This window comes from Papilio xuthus, unplaced genomic scaffold (assembly GCF_000836235.2).
Source record: "Papilio xuthus unplaced genomic scaffold, Pxut_1.1 DF827756.1, whole genome shotgun sequence".
In the NCBI taxonomy this organism is placed as follows: Eukaryota; Metazoa; Arthropoda; class Insecta; order Lepidoptera; family Papilionidae; genus Papilio; species Papilio xuthus.
In genome coordinates this window covers 4633549-4656562 of record NW_013530893.1, presented here as the reverse complement: position 1 = coordinate 4656562, position 23014 = coordinate 4633549, and the positions used below count along the sequence as shown (strand labels likewise).

Here is a 23014-nt window from a genome sequence, read left to right as displayed (position 1 = left end):
ACATAGGCTACTAATTAAGTTTTTTTAATTCCGCCCTGACGGAGTCCCAGGCGACAGCTAGCTATCAAATATGAACAATAATAATGGAATTACAGTCAAAACTGGTTAAGAATCAAAGGACTGGGCATGTTAACTCACCAGAGGCCAACTTAAGATAGTCAGTACTGAACTGTGCGCAGTGATATCCATCAAAGTTATCAGCGAGGAGAGGCACGCGCTCCAAGTTCACCTCCTCCAACATGGTGTATGCTGACGTGCCCACTAGGAGACTGCGTAGACGTTGCATACTGACAAATATATGCGTCTTATTAAATTATTCAAAATTTATTGAAGCATTATCACAAACTGATATAAAAACGGCTAAACACTCGCGTAGCCCGTCGCTCACTGACTGACTAGGCTACGTGGCTCCAAACTAGTCACTGCCGCCACCGGACGAATATACGTCAATATTTAGCCGATTAGTAGAGGATAGTGGGGGGCGGGGGGGGGGGCAGCTCACCCATCAGTAAGATAGACTCGAGTCCTGGGCAGATGCAGTGCGGGGCGGCGGCGCAGCGCGGGCGCGGTGGTGGCGAGCAGCTGGGCGATGCCGCGCACAGCCCAGTGCGTGCCGTTGCCGGGCAGCGCGCCCAGCAGACCCACCCATATCTCCTCGAACTGCTTCTTGCACGACCACCCGAGGAGATTCACCCTGTCAACAGAGAATTTACTTTTTTGATGCATTTTTATAATAGTGGTAGAAGCAAAAATGTGTCTGCCTGTCCGGTGCAATTCCACGACCACGAAGTCAGACCACAAGAGCACATTCAAAGGGCGGGGTATTACCGCTTTCTGTGCCTCTCCTCTGCCGTCGATTAAAGGTAGGCAACGCATCTGCAATTGCGTATGTTAATGGACAGTACGTCGCACTTTCGGCGAACTCAGGTGTACTCTAGCTCTTTCCTTTTTCTTTTTAAATTTTACTTTAAATCTCTACTAAGGGAAACAACTGAAGCACTCTGTGCATTTTGGTTCTTAAAAATAAGACAGTTTGATATGAAAATAAGATAATTGCTAGTTAATAATTACCTGAATAGAAAAGATTCCAACACATCCATATCTTGTAAAGCTTGTAAAGGTAAATCAATCTTTTGTATTGTATCATTTTTTACAGTCACTTCAACATACGACCAGGCTATAGGCGGTATTAGTGCTATATTATTCACCACTTCTAATCTGAAACAGAAATTGATTCAATAACAGATAAACTCTTAACTTAGAGTTTTACTCTATAAGCGAGAATCAACGTCATGTCCCAACAAATAGCCTCTACAAGCGAGAAACTCTAGTTAAAGGAACATCTCTATAAGCGAGAGTCATTGTCCGGTTGCGACAAATGAACTCCATAAGCGAGAAACTCGGGTTAGAGAAACATCTCTATAAGCGAGAACCACTGTCCTTGCCCGAGACCTCTATATGCAAGAGTCGAAGTCTTGTTCTTAAGGACGACCCCCATAAACGAGAAACTCGAGTTAGACAAAAATCTCTATAAGCGAGAATCATTGTACGGACGCTAAGGACCTCCATAAGCGAGAAACTCAGTTAAGAGAATAAACTCTATAAGCGAGAAAAATATTGCGGTTCCTTAGACTCCTGCTTATCCAGTTTTGGCTATCACTTAAAATATGTTACTGTAAAAACAAAGATAAACTAAGAGGCAGATTAATTGACACTTAAATAGCTCTGAGTTTTCACTTACCTAGACAAACTGATGAGTAAACTTTCTATAGGTTTTCTTAAACCCTTTCCCAGTATATCACCGATAGGTTTAGTATAGAAATTATGTTCCCAGTACTGTACCATTGTGATTAATCGATCTGAGATGAGAACAAAGTCTGGCTTTGGACCTGAATCTTGTACTGGCATATGTTGCTTTAGAATTAGAGGTTTTGTGTCCTACAAAGATTTTGGGCAAATTATAAAACATAGATTTTTAAATATAATAGTACAAATGTAGCCATTATTAACTATAAAGATCATATCAATTGAGGTCGTTTTTGGGGTGAAATTGTTCCAATATTAATGTAATAAAATTTACATGAAAAAAAAATCACATAAAACTTTTTTTACTCGTCTTTAATAAAGTTCATTTTAACTTTTTTAGTTAGCGATATTATTTTTTGACTAGTTTACTCTTAAGCCACACACTAAAAAAGGCGTCAAAATAGCTTATTTTAAACTCAGAAACTGTCTTTTTTAAGTAAGAAATGAAATATTTAATATTGTAATCAACTCACCTTTACTAAATACTTAAGTACAGCGAACAAACAACTAATAGCCGATTGTATTCTATTAAAATTACTATCCACATTCAGTTCAGACCAAATCTCTTTGAAAGTCAAAGCTTTAGCCACATTGTGCACTGTTTCCACTATCACATAATCCACGACAATGTTCTCTGTTTCCACTGTCGTGGCTCTGAACGACACGTCAGCGTGAACAGGACTCTCCACTTCTTTCTTATTCTTTATCAGGAAAGATAAATATTGCAACGAAACTACGCAATAGATTGCTATGTTCTTACATACATTTATAGGTATAATATTCTCTATACATTTCTCTAACAAATCACAATCAGCTTCGTCTATTAAAGCTATTAATCTATCTAAAGAATTCAAAAAACCTGTCAAAATAGCTTGAACTGTTATAAATTCTTTATAAAATAATTTATCTTGAAATACTTGATGACATCTCCTCGTGTATCTATCTATAGTTTGTTCTATGTTCAGATTAAACGTTTCAGATTGACTTAAGGGTCGATTTTGTTTAGGAAAAAGACGTAAAATATCACTTATCGACTTATCTAATGTCAAAATTGACACTTCATATAAATCTGACAACTCTGGAAGTGTCATTTCTACTTCCTCTTCGGATATCTTTAAATTTCCAAAGCCTTTTTGTTCTTTCTCGTTTATTGGAATAAAGAATTGTGATTTAGATTCTCTACTGTCACTTCTTTTGAATACATGTAAATTGACAACATTCAATTTGTTACTGTCAATCGATGATGTCAACTCTTGTTCTTTCTTGACAGTCTCTTGTTCCCTTTCTTTCTCTCTCTCCATCTCTTTCGCTTCAGAAACTGATAAAATATTTAAGAATTCCCTTGTGAACGCATCACATGACACTTTAAAGCAGGATGCCAGAATTTTCCTGTCGAACTCAGGACACGACATGACCGTTTGTAAATCTTCTTTCGTCAGATTTGACAGGAGCAGTGCTAAGTCGTCATATTTTGACAGTTTTTGGAAAGAACCATTTGTATGACATCTGAAATAAATATTATTATTCAAAATATTACTCGAATTTAATTCAAATGTCTAAATCCAGTAAGAATATGAGTTAATTTTGTTAATAATATCAAATACACTGTCATACTAAGTCTAAGCGTCAGATTAAACATTAAAAAGTTTAAATCCTATAACCAATACCTTACTATTAGCATTACATATTGTTCTCCCTTTCACTCCATTTGACAAGACAGAGATGACAATAAATGTCACGTCAGTGAAATTCTACGCTTACGTTCATCTTACTTATATTACAAATGCGAATGTTTAGATGGATGGATGTTTGTTTCAATGTATCTTCAGAACTGCTCAACGGATTTTGATGAAATTTGTTACATAGCCTGGAAGAACAGATAAACTACTTTTTAATTTATTTTAATTCTGCGCGGACGGAGCCGCGGGCGACAGCTAGTAATGGAATAAAAATGTCAGTTACCTTATTTTAATTTCATTGATGAGCCAATTAGCGTCAACATTTGTAGTCAGTATATTCTGAGGGTTGATAACTCGGTCTAACGTTAGATCTAGTGGCGACAGATCAAAAGTGCTGGATGCTAGATTATTTAACTGGATCACAAGAGCTGGATATCTGTAGATTAATAACATTTTATGTAAATTGGCAAAAAAGTTTAAAATGATAAGTGTTTTCCAAAGATCTAAATCCCTTTTTTCTTCCCACTCTATTCTTTATGAAGAAAAGATGGAAAGATAGAGACGCATAATAGAGAAAAATATTCTTATTCTGTGCATCTCTTCCTCTGTCGATTAAAGGTAGCCAACGTATCCTCAATTGCGTATATTTATGGAAGCGGTCGCTTCGCCATTTTGGCGAATCCAGGTCATTAATTTTTATCCAGCATTTTCAAATTAATTTCATTTCGAATCATTTAAATATTAAGATTAATATAAAAAATGCGTCCTTACACGATTATACGTAAGAAGGCGTATTTATGTGCGTCAGTGTGTGGATGGATGGATGGATAAATTTAATTTTAATTGTAAATAATGTATATTAACTTACCTGACATGAACCTTGTCTCTGTGCAATGATTCTAATGCAACTTGTAAATCTTCTTTAGAGAGCTGAGATTTTATATCTTCTGGGGAAACTTCTGCCAACATTTTGCACCTTTCTGTCGCTAAGTTAGCAAATCTAAAATATATTTAACTTAGCTAAGTTTTATTAAATCTCAAATATTTTGGAAATTAAGATAAATTAAATTGATTTATTAGCAATAAAAACTGGATAAGCGTGAAACTTTTAAAAGTGAGTCATTGTACGGTATGAAACAACTCCATAAGCGAGAAACTCAGATGTGAGAAACATCTCTATAAGCGAGAAAAATATCGCGCTCTTATTACTTCAAACGTATTTCAAAAACAAAGATAAACAAACGTCTTATTATTAATTTATTACCTAACAGCAATGGCAGGTTCCAGTTTACCAATGATACGACATATGAGAAACACTAAAGCACCAGATTGACTCTCGTGACTTAGAGATAGCATCTTGTATATGTTCAGAGCGAATTCGTCCTGCGAAAAAATATAATACAGTTAAAATCGGTTATAACGACATAATGATATTGAAACTCATCAGTGGTTTAACCGATAGTCTTTAAAAGGTATCTCCAGAACGGCTAAACGGATCCGTCTGAAATTTGGCATAGACATAGTCTGGAGATCCACATTTTAATGCCGCGCTATTAGAGTCGCGGCCTACAGCTAGTAGAAAATAAAAAGTAAAGTCTTAAATTAGGGAATTTCACTAAATGTCATGTTACAGTACACGCATAGTACTCACCTTCAGACAGCACTGACATCTAGCGGCGATGGCCTGCAGCAACAAGCCTGATGCAACAGAGTTCTCTTGCACTTTGCATATTAAAGTCTGTACAATCTCTTCATTGTACTGACTAATTAGTACATGTACTCTATTGACTAGAAGCCATGTTAAATGCACCGCTTGGGTTAAACCATTTTCAACCTGAAAATAAAATATATACGAGTTAATTAAATGATAATCACATTTTATACTTTTTAAATATAAAATACATATTGGTAATGTTTGTAATAGTAAGAAAAAAGATACCCTAATTTTAAGATAGCTATTATACTCTTTTTTAATTACAGCTAAATTAAAAAAAGCTTTACTATAAATAATTTAATATTTGATGTATTTACGAGTATTTATATAATATTATGAGAGATTATATGAATAAATTCAGTCGAATATGGATAAAAGAGATTCCAACGGATAATAAATAGTTTCTCGCTTATGGAGTAAGTTTTGGACTAAAAATGACTCTCGCTTATCCAGTTTCAATTGTATTCCATTGTGACAAACTTCATATTATTTCTAAGAGTGTCATAAACAAGTGTACATAGGTCAGTCAGGCTGTACTTACAAAGTACTCGCAGTATGCGATGACGCAGGCAGCCTGCAGCGTGTCTGTGCGCAGCATCCCGCCCCCTCCTGCGGCCGCCCCGCCCTCCGCCCCGCCCACATCGCTCCGCCCACAACCAATCATTAACTTGTGCCAGTACTTCTGACACATGAAGTTCAACCTGTTAATATCCAAAATTATATTTATATTATTGAATCTAAAGATCGCAATGCTAATCGACTACATGAACTTTGTACACGGCAATCTAAATCCAAAATCGAATTACAATAAGGAGTGCCTTAGTGACCAACGAATTTCAGGGTGTCAATCTAATATTATAAATGCGAATGTTTGGATGTATGTTTGTTAGAAAGTATCTCCGGAACAGCTGTATGGACCTCGCTGAAATTTGGCATAGATATAGAACATAGTCTGGAAGAACATATAGACCACTTTTTCTTATCCCACAAAGACGGAGTCACGGGTGACTGGTCTTACTAATATAATAAATGCGAATGTTTATAAGAGAATTGTTTATATTAGAAGGTATAGATCTCGCCGATATTTGACATATATGCTAATAATTAAGTTTTTTTTTAATCCATACGAACAAAGTCACTGGCTACTAGTATGTTATATTTGACAAACGTCAGTTCATTCATTCAGTAAATCACTCACCGTATCAAGAGATGTGACCAGTGCGCGGTGAGCAGGGGCAGTCTATGTGCTGACTTCAGACAGATCAAGTTAAGATGGTCGAGTGGTATGTTCTCCTCAGGACTGTATAGTCCTGTGTTTAATCCACTCTGTTCATTGTGTAGAATATTTTGTGCTGTTTTTGCCGTCAATGGGAAGAGACAACCATCTGAAAGAATCACAAATCATGCTGTTTTGATAGAATAGAGAAAGAAAGAGAGTTGTCCCTCCCTTTCTCTCTCTACCTCTCTTCTATCAAGGAAAAAGAGATAAAGGGATAACAAGTAGAGATAAGAAACAAGTACACATAATATTTCATACATTATTCCGTGAACATAAAAAGTTAAAGAAATCTCTTACTCTGTTTATTCAAGAAAAAGAGGAACACAAGTAAGGTTATGTTGGTAGGCATTAGTAATTAATCTTACTAATATTAATGCGAATGTTTGGATGGATGTATCTCCAGAACGGCTGCATAGATTTCGAGTATATTTGTCATAGATATAGAACATAGTCTGGAAGAACACATACTACTAATTACGTTTTATAATTCGCGCGAATTTATTATACACGCGAAGTCGCGGGCGACAGCTATTTGATTAAATGACCTTGACCTTGAAGTTTTGAAGTTTAAAATGTCACAGAGAGAGATAGAGAGAGAGAGAGAGAGAGAGAGAGAGAGACGGAGATAGTACTCACCAGTCAAATGCAGCATATGTTTAACATGAACAATAATATTCACGCAAACAGAATAAAGCAATCCATCCTTATTACCATCACGAATAGAGTCTAAATTCATTTGACAATCATCCATCTCTAATATCGCGAATGTCAACGTTTTAAAAAGAAACCTAACTAAGACAACATCGGGGGAAAGATTTGCACAGTTTTCGTTAACATTCTGAACATTTAGTGGGTCGATGTCTAACTTTGCGTTGAAGAAAATAGATTGAGGTGAAATTGATGTAGATTTTAAATAATTTATGGACAATAAAATCTCACTTTCAGGTATTAAAACTAATACTTTTCTTAGTAATATCATTATTATTGACAGATAACGTAATTTTAATTTGCGTGTTGTTGTTGCCTGAAAAAAAATAGTAATATATAATTTTATTAGCAGGTAAAAATAAAATTTAATCTGATACTTTACAACCAAAAGTGAGAATTGAGTACACAATTGCAATATAGAATTACACATTTGAAAGAGAATTACACACTTTAGCTATAGAATTACACAACTGAAACATAAAATTACACAAAACATAAAATTACACAATTGCAACATAAAATTACACAAAACATAAAATTACACAATTGCAACATAAAATTACACAAAACATAAAATTACACAATTGCAACATAAAATAACACAAAACATAAAATTACACTACTGAAATACAATTAAATATTATTTTACCTGATCAGGCGGTGCTTTGAAGAGAATCTTCAATAAAACTTCAACTCTACTTTGCTCTAGCAAGACATCTTTGTACACAGAATCCAGTAACCTCTCTAAAGAACTGACAGCATCACAGGAGTCCAACTCTATGCTCCTCTGTGTCAGTAAGTTGAGGAGTGTGTCACTTGCCAGCTCTGACCAACGATAATAACTCTCTGGGTGGTCTTGTGACAATGATAGGACGCACGAGACGAGATCTAAAACCTAGGAAATATAAAAATTACAAAAAAATACATTAAAATAAAGTAATTATGGTCTTTAAACAAGTATGTTTGGGCCATAGATAAGTTTCTTTGAACCACAGATAAGTTTCTATGGATCATAACAATTTTTTTGGACCATAAAAGTTTTTTTTTAACCATACACAAATATCTTTGTATCCGTTCTAAGTTTCTTTGGAGGATAAAAACATCCAATAATGGTGGTCCAAATTTCCTTCCCATACTTTCATAGACAAATGAACCATATGGAACATAAAAAAGTTTTTTGGACCATTGATATTATACATGTGTCTACAACTCACTTTGGGTTGATGCATGGTCTTCTGCAGCATATAGAAGAGAACTTCCCGCGTGGCTTGTGCCTCTTGCTGCTGTGTGCGACCTAGCACACTGTTTCCAGCTGTAAAATATTAAAAAATATATATGCAATATTTGTTCATATTACTTCTTACTAATATTATAAATGCGCACGTTTAGATGTATGGATGTTTGTTAGAAAGTATTTACAAAACGGCTCAACGGATCTCTATGAAATTCATCATACATGTAGAGCAAAGTCTAGAAAAACACATAGGCTACTTATGAAGTTTTTTTTAAAGTGAAATATAAAATTTAACGTAATTCGTAATTAAAAAATATCTCAAATATGGAGAAATTTTAATTTTGAAATTCTACTGCATATTATTTGCAGATATATTTTTGTTTAAAATATACAAGCTTTAAATATCTCTTACTATGGGTTTCTGAGACTTAAACCTCTGTATAAAAATATCCTCATCCTTGTCTTGCATCTTTGATATAACAGAGATAATAATATGTTTGTAATGGTGTTATTGATTTCAGAAACCCAGAGTAAATTAGTTTTTTTTCCGAGTATTTCGGCTGTGGAAACTTATGTTTGATATAAATATTAAAGAATTACCTCCCATATTACTAAATACTCTGACAGCCACAGGTTCTAATCCTGCGATACATTCAGCGTGCGCTCCTGACGCCATTAAACCATCGCATAATTGTATTAACTGGAATCGTAATCAAAATAATTATTAATAATAAAAATTCTGAAAAAAAAAAGACTTAACTGACGTATGATACATCCACGTCTCGCGTAGGGTTCATCTTTAGAAGAAAATAAAAGTTACAAACCCTGAAGATGGACCACCAATGGATCCGAAATTAGTTGGTGTCTACTTAATAAGTTTTTTTTTTAATTTCGTGCGAGAGGAGTCGCGGGCGACAGCTAATCTGTCATAATGTTTTACGAAAGCTTAAACAATAAAAAAAATAAACGCATACCTTTGGTATCTCTATGAGTTGCTTTGTATGATGTTTCGAGGATGAAAGTTGCACCAAAAACAGCAGAATGCTATTCACCAGTTCACAGCAGTTTCTGTAAATATTTAAAAGCGCCATCTCTTGAAATACTACAAAAACTTCATTTTCTTACATATTAACAATAACGCCATCTATCGGCGAATTAAAAAATGTCTTCTGATTTATAACAACGCCATCTATCGGCGTGTAAAAATAATTCTTCTGAAAAATTACAATGCCATCTATTGTCATATAAACTTACGGTATCTCATGCTGTTCCACTAAGTCCAGTTGCTTCATGAGAAAGCCAATGAAGACCTGGTCACTGTCCAGCATACAGTAATTGACGCGAAGAGCTAACAGCTGATCCAGTAGTGCTAGTACTGACCGCTGCAGAGGAATATCGTTCTGCATTGTGTAGCTCTGTAAAAAAATAAACACTAGATTAAAGATTCAGTCTATTTTCAACAAAAACTATCTCAAGCCAACTTTCTTATACATCTTACTAATATTATAAAGGCGAATGTTTGAATAGATGCACGGATATTTGTTTGAAGGTATCTCTAGAACAGCAGTACACGTAAACTACTAATTATTTCTTTTTAATTCCGTTCAAACGATGTCGCAGGAGACAACTAGTATATTTTCAAGTGTTAATTACTAACCTTATTTTCTTAACAATTTATAAAATACATCTTACCTTCAAAGCTTGTATCACAACAGGTTCAAACAAACGTATATATCTTTCCAATTCCTTTTTATTAGTACTCCATTTTCTATCAGTTTTATTCTTAGAGAAATTCTCCAAAGCTATCAACATCTGTCTTTCCTCCACCATTCTTGGATTCTTCGTATCCAATGATAACTTCTGACTTGTATTCGAACAAACGCTACTTCTTCCAGAATCTTCTCTACTTGTAACCGGATTTACCAACAAAACATGGCGGTAAAAACTGGTTTTAACCGGTACAGGCCGGTTATCAGCTATACTCATGAAATCATTGTACTGGTTGATCATATTTGTACCGAACAAACATTTTAATAATTGCGTTATGCAGTAAACAGTTTTATATGGACATAAAGGCATAATGACTTTCAGATAGTACAAAATCTCCTCAGTTACGTAGCCATATTCTTTCTCTGTAGCCAATTCTAGTTGTACCGCCAAACAGTTCAGTACTGTTGCTAGGAATTCATAGAATATGCTGCTTTTTGGATCTAAATTTATCTGTAAGGAAACACACAAATAAAATTAATTAAGAATTGACTAGAAAGTTAATCTCACTAATATTATAAACTAACTGTTGCCTTTCCTCTGTCTGCGCGGAATTAAAAAAAAAGAAATTATAGCTTACCGTGCTCTTCTAGACTATGTTCTATATGTATGCCAAATTTCAACGAGATCTGTTCAGCTGTTTTAGAGATATCTTCAAATATCCATCCATCCATCGAAACAATTGCATTTATAATATTAGTAAGATAGATAGAGTATAGATGGATGGATGTTTGTTTGAAGATATCTCCAGAACAGCTGTATGGATCTCATTAAAATTTGTCATACATATAGAACATAGTCTGGAAGAACACGTAGGCTACTCACTATCTTTTGTTCTAATACCGCGCGGACAGAGTCGCTGTGAGCAACTACTACCAAATGTATATTGCCGTCTCCTTCATACTCTTAGAAAAAAACAGAGACAACAACATGTCTTAAATTTAAAATCTACAGTAAATTAAAATTAGTCACATGAAAATAACATATTTGAAAACTTACCAATATTTCTATCAATTTTTATGATTTTTTTTTATTTTAAACTAAAATTTGCACACAATGTGTTAAAAATATTCAAAGTAAAACCAACCTTATGATTGGAGTACATAGCTCTCAAATTCTCATAAAGCTTCATATAAAATGGTTCGTTATAGAAATGCCCAGTGAAATTAGCCTTTAAGCTTGTTGCGGGCGCAGGAACTTTCTTCCTGAGGGAACCTTTATCATCAGCTTCTTGAGATACTGTACTTCCTCGTCTTTGGATTGGGTCTGTAAAAAGATTTTAATGTGGCAAACGATCAATTTCGCCAAAACGGCGAAGCTAAATCTACTCAAAGACATTCCTAGTTACATATGTGTTATCTACCTTTAATTAACGGAGTAGGGGACGCACAGGAAGAGGATTTCACCTTCCTATGTGTCCCCTACTCCGCAAATCTCTTACCCTTTCCATTTCCTTAAAAGAAAAAAGTGAAAACTGTAATTTAATATTTAATATGGTTTCTATTTAAGTAAGTTTAAGTTCTCTTCCATTAAAATCTTACTAATGTCTAGATGTATGGATGGAGAAATATATGTTTGGAGATATCTCCAAAACGACTCAACAGATCTTACTGAAATTCTGTATATATGTAGAACATAGTCTCCAAAAACACTTAGGCTATTAAAACGTTTTTTTTTAATTAAGTTTTTTTTTAAAGCTAACCTTGAGTCTTCCTCCGTACAGGACTGCCAGGTAAAGCAATCCCGCTCTTATTCAGATGTACATTAGGGTTAACTTCCTCTATCAAATGCACCAACACATTCAACATCTTCAATGTAACCTGTAGAAATTTCTCAGCTAAACTGGCAACTTTCTCATTCTCCAAATGTTGCCATTTACCTGTTATATTTTGATAATCTCTCTCGAATATATCTCTATTTGTTGTCTTATGACGCATCACGTTGTGGATATCGACTGTTGAAATAAAAACAATTTTGAACTTTATATCAGTGTATTTTAAGGTTGAAATTCCTATGTTGTAATTCAAAAATATTTCTTGTACCAATTCCAAGCTCTAGGTTTGTACTAGGATACGGTTTACGACAATAGTCGAATTCGGGATTCGAACCCGCGACCACGTGATCCGATATCCACACCCTTAACCGTTTATTGACGGTTCAAATTCAAATTCCTTCTATAAATAGACTCCCTTTGATAAAAATTAATTATCTTTATTTGGTTAAAGCTTATTAAAAGGAAGACAAACAAAAAAAACGCAAAAGTTTGGATGTATGGATGGATGTTTGTTTGAAGATATCTCTAGAACGGCTGACAGATCGTGATGTATAATAATTTGACATACATATAGAACATAGTCTATAAGAACACATAGCTTGCTAATTGTTTTTCTAATTCAACACAAACAGAGTCGCGGGCGACAGCTAGTTACCTGGAAATATGATAGAGCACAGATTCAATAATATAGTTCTGGTGGCGACAGATGCATTGCAGTAGTGCAGGTTGTCCAGGCAGTAAGTCAGGATGCCTTGTCCAGTGTACGCCGCCTTGTGACTCCATGGAGACCAACGCTTACATATACATTCAAGTGCTTCCAATAGACCTTGCTATCAAACAAAAACAAAAAAAAATAACAAAAAAATATTTAGAAAAAAAATTCTAAAAAAAAAACTTTTATTGTTATGTAATTTTGTTATTTATATAAATTTAAATTAAAAAAAAATTATTTTTGAATTGAATTTTTAATATAATACTGTAATTGTTGGTTTCTGAGATCAAAATGTTCTATATAAAATTCTCGTGTCACAATGTTACCATACTCAGAAACGTCTTAACTTATTTTTTAGATATTTTTATGCATATTCAGTAGCTCTGTAGACGGAATTGCAGGCGACATCTAGTCTTACTAATATCATAAATGTGAATGTTTGGATTGATGGATGCTTGTTTGATAGTACCTCTAGAACTGCTGAATGGATCTCGATGAAATTAGGCACACATATAGAACATAGTCTGGAAAAACACATAAGCTACTAATTAAGTTTTTTATATATCCACGCGGACCGAGTCGCGGGCGACAGCAAGTTTTATATATAAAAATAGAGATCTCAGAAACCCACAATAAAACTAATTGTTTGCATAAACTTACAGAATAAAACTTGCAATTAGACGACATGAGCCTCTGCATCAGATCAGCGAGAACCATCGTGAGAGCATCCGAATTCATTTCATCACCATCTCTCACTTGTGATGGCAGATCATTATAAAAATATATATTCCTCACTAAATCCAATGCACAATGATGGTGATCGAAATTGAACATATCACTTTGTTCTCTCGCCGTCTCTGTCATCATAGATATTGGCGTCTCTTTCCTTGATGGATATATTTTTGATATTATACTGAAATAAAAAAAAATACTAATAATAGTGGTATAGGTATAGGGAGCGTCGGTGGCTCAGTGGTCAAGCACTTGACTTGCAATCTGCAGGTCCTGGGTTCGAATCCCGCCATGTACCAATGTGTTTTTCCATTTCCGATTTACATATGCACATTTATCCGACGTTCTTACGATGAAGGAAAACATCGTGATGCAACCTGCACATATCTGAGAAGAAATTCAAAGATATGTGTGAAGTTAACCCGCACTTGGCCAGCGTGGTTGACTATGGCCTAATCACCCTTAACTTAGGGTAGACTCCGAGCCCCTAAGTGGGGACGTATAGTGAGCTGATGATGAATAGTGGTATTATCCATTACTAAACAAGTTTAACATATTCACTGCGACAAATCGGTCTTAATTATTATATTTATAAATAAAAATCTTAGTAGCATTTAAAGTGTTAATTTAGCTATAATATAATGTTAAAGTTTCTCATAATTAAGTTACTAATATAATAAATACGAAAGTTTAGATGTATGTTTGTTTGTACGTATCTCCGAAATTCCTAAACAGTTTTTGATGAAATTTGGCACATATATAGAACATAGTCTGGAAGAACACATAAGCTACTTATTAGGGTTTTTATTAATTCTACGCAGAGAGAGTCGCGGGCGACAGCTAGTAATGCAGTATTGACTGTTTTTACACATTTTATCTACAAAGAACAATCTTACTTATATTATAAATATGAATGTTTGGATGGATTGATGTTTTTTTGAAGATATCTTAAGAACGACTGCATGGATCTGTCTGAATTTCAAATAGAACATAGTCTGGAAGAACACATAGGTAACTAATTATTTTCTAGTATAAATAAATTTGCTTACAATGAAATAGCGTGTGATGCTGCATTCCTGACCTTCTGATCCTGGTCAGCGAGCAGACGGAACAGCGTGTTCATTATATATTTACTTCTTGCATAGTATTCTGGACATAGCATGAAGAATCTGTAATACAAATATTTTCAAATATAAATGTGTAACGCGCGATATGACGTCATAGCAAATACAAAAATAAACAAAAACAGTTAACTAAACAATTATTAAATAATAACTTTGAATATTGAGAAATGGACTAGACAAATAACGTCTTTGTACTAAATTCATAATTTTTTGCGAAGGTTTCAATGATACTGACTTAAAATTTACACACAGAAAACGAGCACACAAGCAAGCATTTGATTTTTTTTCATTGGACATATTGAATTTATAAACAATCGGCGATTTTATTAATTATATCAACGGAATCGGCCCAATCGGAAATATATCCCGCTAGGCCGATTGGCTTACCGAGTAAGCGGTAAAATGGAAATATATATTTTTTTATTATATGAACTCAATCGGCCCGATTGGGAAAAAGTCTAATTGGGCCGATTCGATCAATAAGTCGGTTTCTTACTTCAGGCCTACTAAAATTCAAAGTATTTAAATAATCAACTCACTTTTCATACGGCAATTTCTCATACATTTTACACAAATTAACTCTACACAACCAGTAATTATTATTCTCTACATTTACTAGAGAGTTCAATGCTTCAATCATCAACGTCCAATGTGCGCTGTTGAATAGAGCTCTTGATACACTGGTCAACGCTGACAATGTATGGTTCACTGTTGAATGGATGTCATCCGAGAGACCCTGCAATATTAAATATACTGGTTTATAAATAAAATATACTCACCCCTGTCACCTAGAGGGATAAGCAGATTAGGTAAGTCTGTTTAATACTAATATTAATTATAACTTTATTAGTATTTTAAATGCTAATGTTTGGATGGATGGATGGATGATTATACGAAGGTATCTCCAGAACGGCTTAAAGGATCTGTTTGAAATTTGGCATAGATGTAGAAAATAGTCTGGAAGAACACATAGGCTACTAACTTTTTTTTAATTCCGTGCGGACGAAGTCGTAGACAAGAGCTAATTTAATAATTTCTAACAACTCAACTCTATTCGCATTTATAATGTTAGTAAGAAGTTTTGAAACGTCTAGACTAAAAGACTTTTTAGTAGTTTCATCATAAAAACTTTAAGCCTTGATTTCACTTACCTTTAATAAAATATCCATTAGTTTTTCAATATTTAGAAAATCTGCAATATCTTTAGACATAACAGCATACCAGCGCCATCTATTGTAATCACCATGAGATAAATCCAAAGCAGATATCAAATAATTTCCAATGCAGACCCTAACTAGACCTCTAATCTGTGGGTCACTGTGACCTTCTAATGCAAACACATCACACATATGTTGAAATTCAAACTCTTTCTCACTCCTATCATCTTCTATCTTCTCTTTTTTAAACTCTTCGTTCCGTTTCTTCCTCTCATCTTTCTTTTCTAGATCTTTCAATGAATCTAGATTATCTAGAGTATTAGATTCACCGAAATGATCGAATTTCATATCTAAATCTATACTAGATGATAAAACATCACCACTGCTAGACATTGGGTAACCTGAAGATATAGGATCATTGCTTCCTGTCATATTAGAATTTGAAGTGAAATTACTATTGGTCATATTAGCGTTAGTACTATCAGCACTTATTCCACTGGCGATAAGGTCCATTTTCCCTAAAAGTCTGATATCTTGTAGATTTAATGGTGTGTCCTTTGAACTTTTACGATCAGGACTGTCCGTTTTATCTGTTGTTTTCTTTGATTGTTGTGTCTGTGTGTTCGTATGACTGTCTGTACTCTTGTGTGACAGTTCTTGACTTATTGATTCCGTTATTGAATCTTGATAGCAAACATTCCTTTCTAATATAAAATCGTTGATATCCTGACTGTAATTAACACCTTCAGATGATCCTGAGTGGAGAAAATTGACATTTAAGTGTTTATTTCAAATCTTATATCTTTAAATGAGCAATTCTTGTATATATATAATTGGAATCTCGAAATCGGCTCCAATGATTTTCATAAAATTTAGTATATAGGGGGTTTCGGGGGCGATAAATCGATCTAGCTAGGAATCATTTTTAGAAAATGTCATTTTATAAGTATTTTATCGATAATCAACTTAAACATAAACTTAACTTTATCTATAGGTAAGATCGAAAAATATTATTCACATTTCATCATTTTATTAGTAATTCGTACTTAAATATAATTTCCAAAAAACACAATTTTAAAAAAAAAAAAACAGATTCTTATATAATATATTATGTGAGTTAATATACTAATATTATAAAGCGGAAGTTTGTTTGTTTGTTTAAACGCGCTAATCTCAGGAAGTACTGGTCCGATTTGAAAAATTATTTTTTCGTTTGAGGAAGACTTTAGGCTATATAACATTACGCTGCGATCAATAGTTTTTTAATTCCGCGCGGACCGAGTCGCGGCTGACAGCTTGTTTTATATATATTTATCGTGGGTTCCTGAGTCCAAAATCAATGTACTGTTAAGAAGAAAATCCGACACAGTGCCGGTGTACTGGCGCAACACTAGCCTTATTAAAATGTCGACATGTCCCCTCACTAATCACTCTGACACTTGACTTTGTAATGAAAGCGCGATATTCACGTCATAGGATTCTAAGACTAACTTCTAGGACAAAACAGACATTACATGTTTTAAACTGAGATTTTGGTCTCAAAAACCTACGGTTAGACGAATCAAAATTAAAAAAAAAATTTAGGCTATTGAACACTTCTATAAAGAATAATAAAAACTTTATTATAATCCAATGTTATTATTAAATTAAGTTTACTAACAAAATACAATAGACAAAAGTTACATATTCTTTAGTGTACTTAAGTTATGAAAGACTCTGAGTCTGAGTTAAAAAGGTTTGCCTTACCGGAATAATTCTGCAGTTTGATATCTGCATCTTTGTCTAAATATAAAGTCATAACTTGCGGGTACACGCGCAAAATCTCTGACAGACAGGTCAAAGCTGACGCCTTCACTGACACTCTCATCGATCTGAGAAACAACGTCACATCAATCACGCTATCAACGTAGAGGAGTAGGCAGTAGACACAAATCAGAAAGCAATGTATATGTCACTTTAATGTTTCGGATTTCTTCTACCACCACTTTTAATCAAAGAAAAATTGTCTTTAACACTAAATATAGAAATCATAGCAAAGACTTCCGTCAAATTTCAGTCATAAAATTAAAAAAAAAAAAGTATTTCTTTGAATGTTATTTTATTTATAACAAAAAAAAAAGAAATACATTTTTAAATTCACTAGAATGACGTATAACACATTTGACAGATGACAGATGACAGCTCTTTCTTGACGCTAGCGCCATCTACCTCGAGCTTTCGATTTTCCTTCCCCATTAATGTACCCAAAGCTTGTGTGCCCCATATTCAAATTCCTATACTATACCATAATATTTACAGTTTTATAATACATTTTATTACAAAATAACTCTTAAATTTGATCTTTAGCACAAAAATCTAGATTTTTAGATGTGTAATCCAAAGTAAAAAACCTATCTTTATATATATAATTCTTCTGTGAGTGTGTATGTCAGTGAACTTCTCTCAAACGACTGGAGCGATTTTGATGAAATTTTTTGTGTGTGTTCAAGGGGATCTGGGAATGGTTTACATTCACAATTTTGTCCGCTGGACAATGTTTTTTAATTAATTTTTAATTTATTAGTAGTTGTTGACTTTGTAATGTTTTACATTGGATCCAACAGACGGCGCTACCATCGCAGTGTCAAATTGTCAGACAACGTCTGTCTGGTCCGCTAGTATTATATAAAAACAGAAAATAATGAAATCAATAAGATATCTTTGCCATCCATCCACAAGCATCTTTAGCTTTTTAAAAACTACTGCCTTACAAATCTATACATACATTACTCACCTATCAGGTATGAACCCTCCTTTATTCCCAGTCAGTAGAAACTTTGAGGTCAACAATCGCGCGCAGTATTTCAGTACTACGTCATCATCACTTGATGATCCGATATTTATCTGAAGAGAATTGATTGATAATATGCAACTCCTATTAGTAATTTCAAATATTTTAACGGCTCAAGGTCACTGCGAACTTCAGAGCTGCTAAGATATGTGAATACTCTTATACTCTTCGCCTATTGGTTAAAATTCAATTATCAATTTTGAGGGTTCCGTACCTCATAGGAAAAAACGGAACTCTTATAGAATCACTTTTTTATCCGTCCGTCTGTCTGTCAAGACACTTTTTTTTTAATTAAAAAAGGATTTATATACATAATGCATTCCGAAGGCATAACTTTAGAACTATTTTCCTTCTTTCCCTTCTTATAAGGAACGCATAAGGGAATATATTCTCTTTCTGTGCATCTCATCTTCCATCTATAGGCAATGTGTGAATTGTGTATGTCTACGGGCAACGGTCGCTTCGCCATTTCGGCGAATTCAGGTGGTCAGGTGCAGTCAAAGTGGAGATAAATTTTAAGTGACTTAATATTTTTATCTCTTCCTCTTTAACTACATCAAATTTCATATTCATCTGTTCACTTTCCCTAGTTCTCTAGCCGTCATATCTTTTTTATTTTTATGTATATAAGTCTATATTATATACGTACCTTAAAAGAGGTATCATGTATATGAACATCATCATCACAGTGGTCGGTGACATCCATTTCTTCCAGTTTCTCCGCTAACTCCTTGGACAGTTGTTCAGCATCCCGTAGCTGTATATCTTTGTCACTTGCCGGTGAATCTGGTGTCTGTACAAATAAAATGATTATTACTATTGAATGTTGTGCTAGAAGTTTTTGTCTTCTCCCTTTTCCAGTAAGTCAAGACTTATTAATATATGTCACAAACAAATTGTGAATCTAGTCACTTTTAATTAACTCTTATAAGTTCATCGGAAACATGAAATAATAACATTTTACAATAACGCTAGTGAGATTAAATCCAATGATACAAGAATTTATTTCCTTATATCTATATAAAAAATCATATTCAGAGGACATTTACTAATTTATATACTAATTTTATAAAGCGAAAGAGTTTGTTTGTCTGTTTGTTTTAACGCGCTAATCTCAGGAAATACTGGTCCGATTTGAAAAATTATTTTTTTGTTCGATAGTCCATTTATAGAGGAAGACTTTAGGCGACCGATAGCGTTTTTTTTAAATCCGGTCGGACGGAATCGCGGGCGACAGCTAGTATAAAATAAATAAGCCAAAATCTTATTGTTAACATTTTTGTTGTAAGGCCACATTTGTTCCGGGTAATCTCCGGAACTGGTAGACCGATTTTGACCGGACTTGGAGGAGGTTGCTAATGCATATGGGCATGTTATAGGCTATTTTTTATCTTGCGCTGATGAATTCTCAGGCAAACTGTAGTGTTTTAGTACCTGTATAGTGAGATCTTCAACACTGAGGCTGGGCGTGGTAAGCTGCAGCAGACTGCCGAGCTGCAGCGCGCCGCGCACCAGCACGTCCAGCTCGCGACCCTCAGTTAACGGACTGGGCGCGCTGCGACACGACACCGCGCTCACTGAACCTAATATACAACATTTTTTTTATACCAGCACTCGCGATTCCGTGTATCGTGCATTAAATAATTAGTAGTAAGTAGGCTATGTGTTCTAGGCTATGTTTTATACATATGCCAAATTTCAAAGAGATCTATGCAACTGTTCCGGAGATATCTTCAACCAAACATCCATCCATCCAGCAACACATTCGCAATATTAGTAACATTATAAGGTGCTAAACGAAATATCAACCTAAAATCGCTGGAATACCTAATCAACAGAGGATGGGATGCACAGAAAGAGATTATTTCCCTTCCCATGCATACCTATATCCGGAAAATCCACTTTTACTTCCCATCCATTCCTTAAAAAAGATGGGAAGGAAAAGAGAACTAAAATTAATCCTCCGATACCATAATCATCAGAATGTAGTTGGAATTTCTTCCACTTGACCACTTGGCCAATTCATGCAACATATGTTAAAGCGCTCTACCACTGTTAAGTATTATTAAATGAGGTCCTGAAGTCCTAATTTCAGTTAAAAAATCAAACAATTTAACTTATATCCAATAAACCCAATAATACTTTGACAAGTTAAAAAATAAACTAATTGCATTAACTAATAAAAACTTACTTATATGCCTTCGATGTCCCTTTTCACTCTTCCTATCATCTAAGCAAACTAATCTTGGATGTTTGTCCAACAAAGCTCTCCTTTGTTCAGCGTTGGCTTGTGACAATAACACGGAGAGACATTCCATCACTGCATTCTGTACATTATGTTCAGTTGTTGTTTGTTCCAAATAATGTATGCATAGATGATAGAGCTGGAAAAAAAAGAAATTAAACTATAGTTTTTATTGACTAATTAGAATACTGCCAATCATCAGCTCACTATACGTCTCCACCGAGGGGCTCGGAGCCTACCCTAAGTTAAGGGTGATTAGGCCACAGTCAACCACGCTGGCCAAGTGCGGGTTGGTTGACTTCACACATATCTTTGAATTTCTTCTCAGATATGTCCAGACATCACGATGTTTCCTTCATCGTAAGAACGCCTGACAAATGTACATATGTAAATCGAAAATGGGAAAACACATTGGTACATGGCGGGATTCGAACCCAGGACCTGCAGATTGCAAGTGCTTGACCACTGAGCCACCGACGCTCTCGCTTATATGACATACCTCTAAATAATCTTGAACACCAAATAAATCGTTATCTGTGAATTTCTCCATATCATTGATCTGGAACATGGCTTTGATGACGCAAAACCATCCGACAATAATCGTATCACTCGCCGCTGTCGGCCAAAGATTTTCTGAAAACAAAATGACATTACTTGTACACAATATGACTTACAATAGGTTTCTGAAACCAAACTCTATGTATAAAATCATCAACCCTGCTTATCTTTGATAAAACAGTGATAACTCATTTAAAGGAGGATTTTGGTCTCAGAAACCCACCGTTATAATGTTCAATTCTGTGACAATATTAATTTTAAAGCTTATATGAAATTAAATCAATTTGTACATATATTTAATTTCAATAAAAACCTAAAATATATACAATAGACAAAACATATATTTTTTGCTGCAACTTGTAAATCATACTAATTTTATAAATGCGAATGTTTAGATGGATGAATGTCTAAATTAATTGTTTTTCTACACAAACAATTATTAAATTTATATGTATGGGAAGTTCTTTGCTCCTTAAGTACAGGTCTTCCAAGTTAAGGAGCCAAGGCAACATTGAATTTTGAATTTCTTGTGTCATCAATGCATGTTTGTTTGAAGGTATCTCCAGAACAGCTTAACGGATCTCGCTGAAATTTGGCATATATATAGAAAATAGTCGGGAATACCACATAGGCTATTTATAAAGTTGTTTTTTAGTTCAGTGTGGACATAGTCGTAGGCAGCTAGTATAGGATATATTGAAAACAGTTTACTTATTGATTAAAAGGAAATATTCGTATCTACAATACTTACCAAACACTTTATTCAATATATTAGTAAGCAACGGTTCTCTATGTGAAGTGAGATGCGCTACACAATTGGCTATCCCTCTCCGTACAGAAGCTTCTGAGCAATCCACATGTGATAGTAATGCTTTAGATAATTCTGAAATATTCAAAATTACACGTATTTACTTCCAAATATGTTAACATATACAGGGTGATCCTAAGATTAAGTGTAGCTGCAACAGATAAAGTATTTCCCCTTACTGTCCCGCTGGAAGTTTCCACCCTGTATAGAGACTAACACAACTAGCGACTTGATAAGCAAGAGGGCTTGTCTAGTGCCAATGGACAACCTCCATAAGCAGGCAACTTGAGTAAGAGATAAGTCTCTATAAGCAAGAAAAATATTGTCAGTCCAGTAGACTTTTGCTTATTTAAATTCAACTGTAAATAGATAGATGTAGAATTCAACTGCAGTGACACTTATACATATAATTTTGTCTCTGTTTTATCAAAGAGGATAAAAAGAGATAATAAGACATAATAATGCAAGTGTAAAAAATTGGAATTCTATAGTAATAGCAAAAATAACCTGAAATCTCTTCATCGGTTGTATATTCAGCCAATGCATTTAATATTCTTGGCAAATTAGACTCTAACGCCTCAACAATGAGTTGTATTTCATTTGTATGTTGTACAATTTGGCTGAGCTTTGGAAATAATGTTTGTGCTTGGGTTCGTATCTTGCCAACACCTGGACGTAACCAGCAGTCGCCAAGACATATACGAGAGAGTGCTGCTCTGATCCATCTGAAAATGAAGAAATTTTGATTTAGCTCAAAATTGTCTTCCCCACAGTCAAAGGTAAGATTAAATTTAGAACATAAATATACCTTGCATTTTTGTTATGGTCGATTTGATTTTGTAGTATAATGTTTGTTTTGTATGAATGAAAAGCAAATCCTCCAGCAA

The 23014-nt window shown here is 34.4% G+C and overlaps 1 protein-coding gene across 1 annotated transcript in view; it reads right to left on the bottom strand.

Moving 5' to 3' along the window:
- The window catches only part of htt (huntingtin), a gene marked incomplete at its 5' end in the record, with an annotated part of 28777 nt that extends 5765 nt beyond the window's left edge, over positions 1–23012 (bottom strand). Inside the window, 34 exons of the mRNA XM_013309845.1 lie at positions 139–287; positions 503–694; positions 1072–1218; positions 1742–1938; positions 2280–3312; positions 3769–3921; positions 4354–4485; positions 4750–4868; positions 5137–5319; positions 5741–5900; positions 6398–6584; positions 7115–7502; positions 7836–8081; positions 8401–8498; positions 9021–9120; positions 9395–9488; positions 9675–9835; positions 10113–10640; positions 11275–11453; positions 11890–12141; positions 12617–12791; positions 13334–13586; positions 14455–14574; positions 15069–15265; positions 15681–16441; positions 17433–17557; positions 18460–18569; positions 19166–19309; positions 19951–20099; positions 20708–20900; positions 21261–21394; positions 22071–22202; positions 22635–22852; positions 22936–23012. Coding sequence (XP_013165299.1) covers positions 139–287; positions 503–694; positions 1072–1218; positions 1742–1938; positions 2280–3312; positions 3769–3921; positions 4354–4485; positions 4750–4868; positions 5137–5319; positions 5741–5900; positions 6398–6584; positions 7115–7502; positions 7836–8081; positions 8401–8498; positions 9021–9120; positions 9395–9488; positions 9675–9835; positions 10113–10640; positions 11275–11453; positions 11890–12141; positions 12617–12791; positions 13334–13586; positions 14455–14574; positions 15069–15265; positions 15681–16441; positions 17433–17557; positions 18460–18569; positions 19166–19309; positions 19951–20099; positions 20708–20900; positions 21261–21394; positions 22071–22202; positions 22635–22852; positions 22936–23012 — 7486 coding nt within the window. The remainder of the gene's footprint in view (positions 1–138; positions 288–502; positions 695–1071; positions 1219–1741; positions 1939–2279; positions 3313–3768; positions 3922–4353; positions 4486–4749; positions 4869–5136; positions 5320–5740; positions 5901–6397; positions 6585–7114; positions 7503–7835; positions 8082–8400; positions 8499–9020; positions 9121–9394; positions 9489–9674; positions 9836–10112; positions 10641–11274; positions 11454–11889; positions 12142–12616; positions 12792–13333; positions 13587–14454; positions 14575–15068; positions 15266–15680; positions 16442–17432; positions 17558–18459; positions 18570–19165; positions 19310–19950; positions 20100–20707; positions 20901–21260; positions 21395–22070; positions 22203–22634; positions 22853–22935) is intronic.
- Positions 23013–23014: the final 2 nt, after the last annotated feature.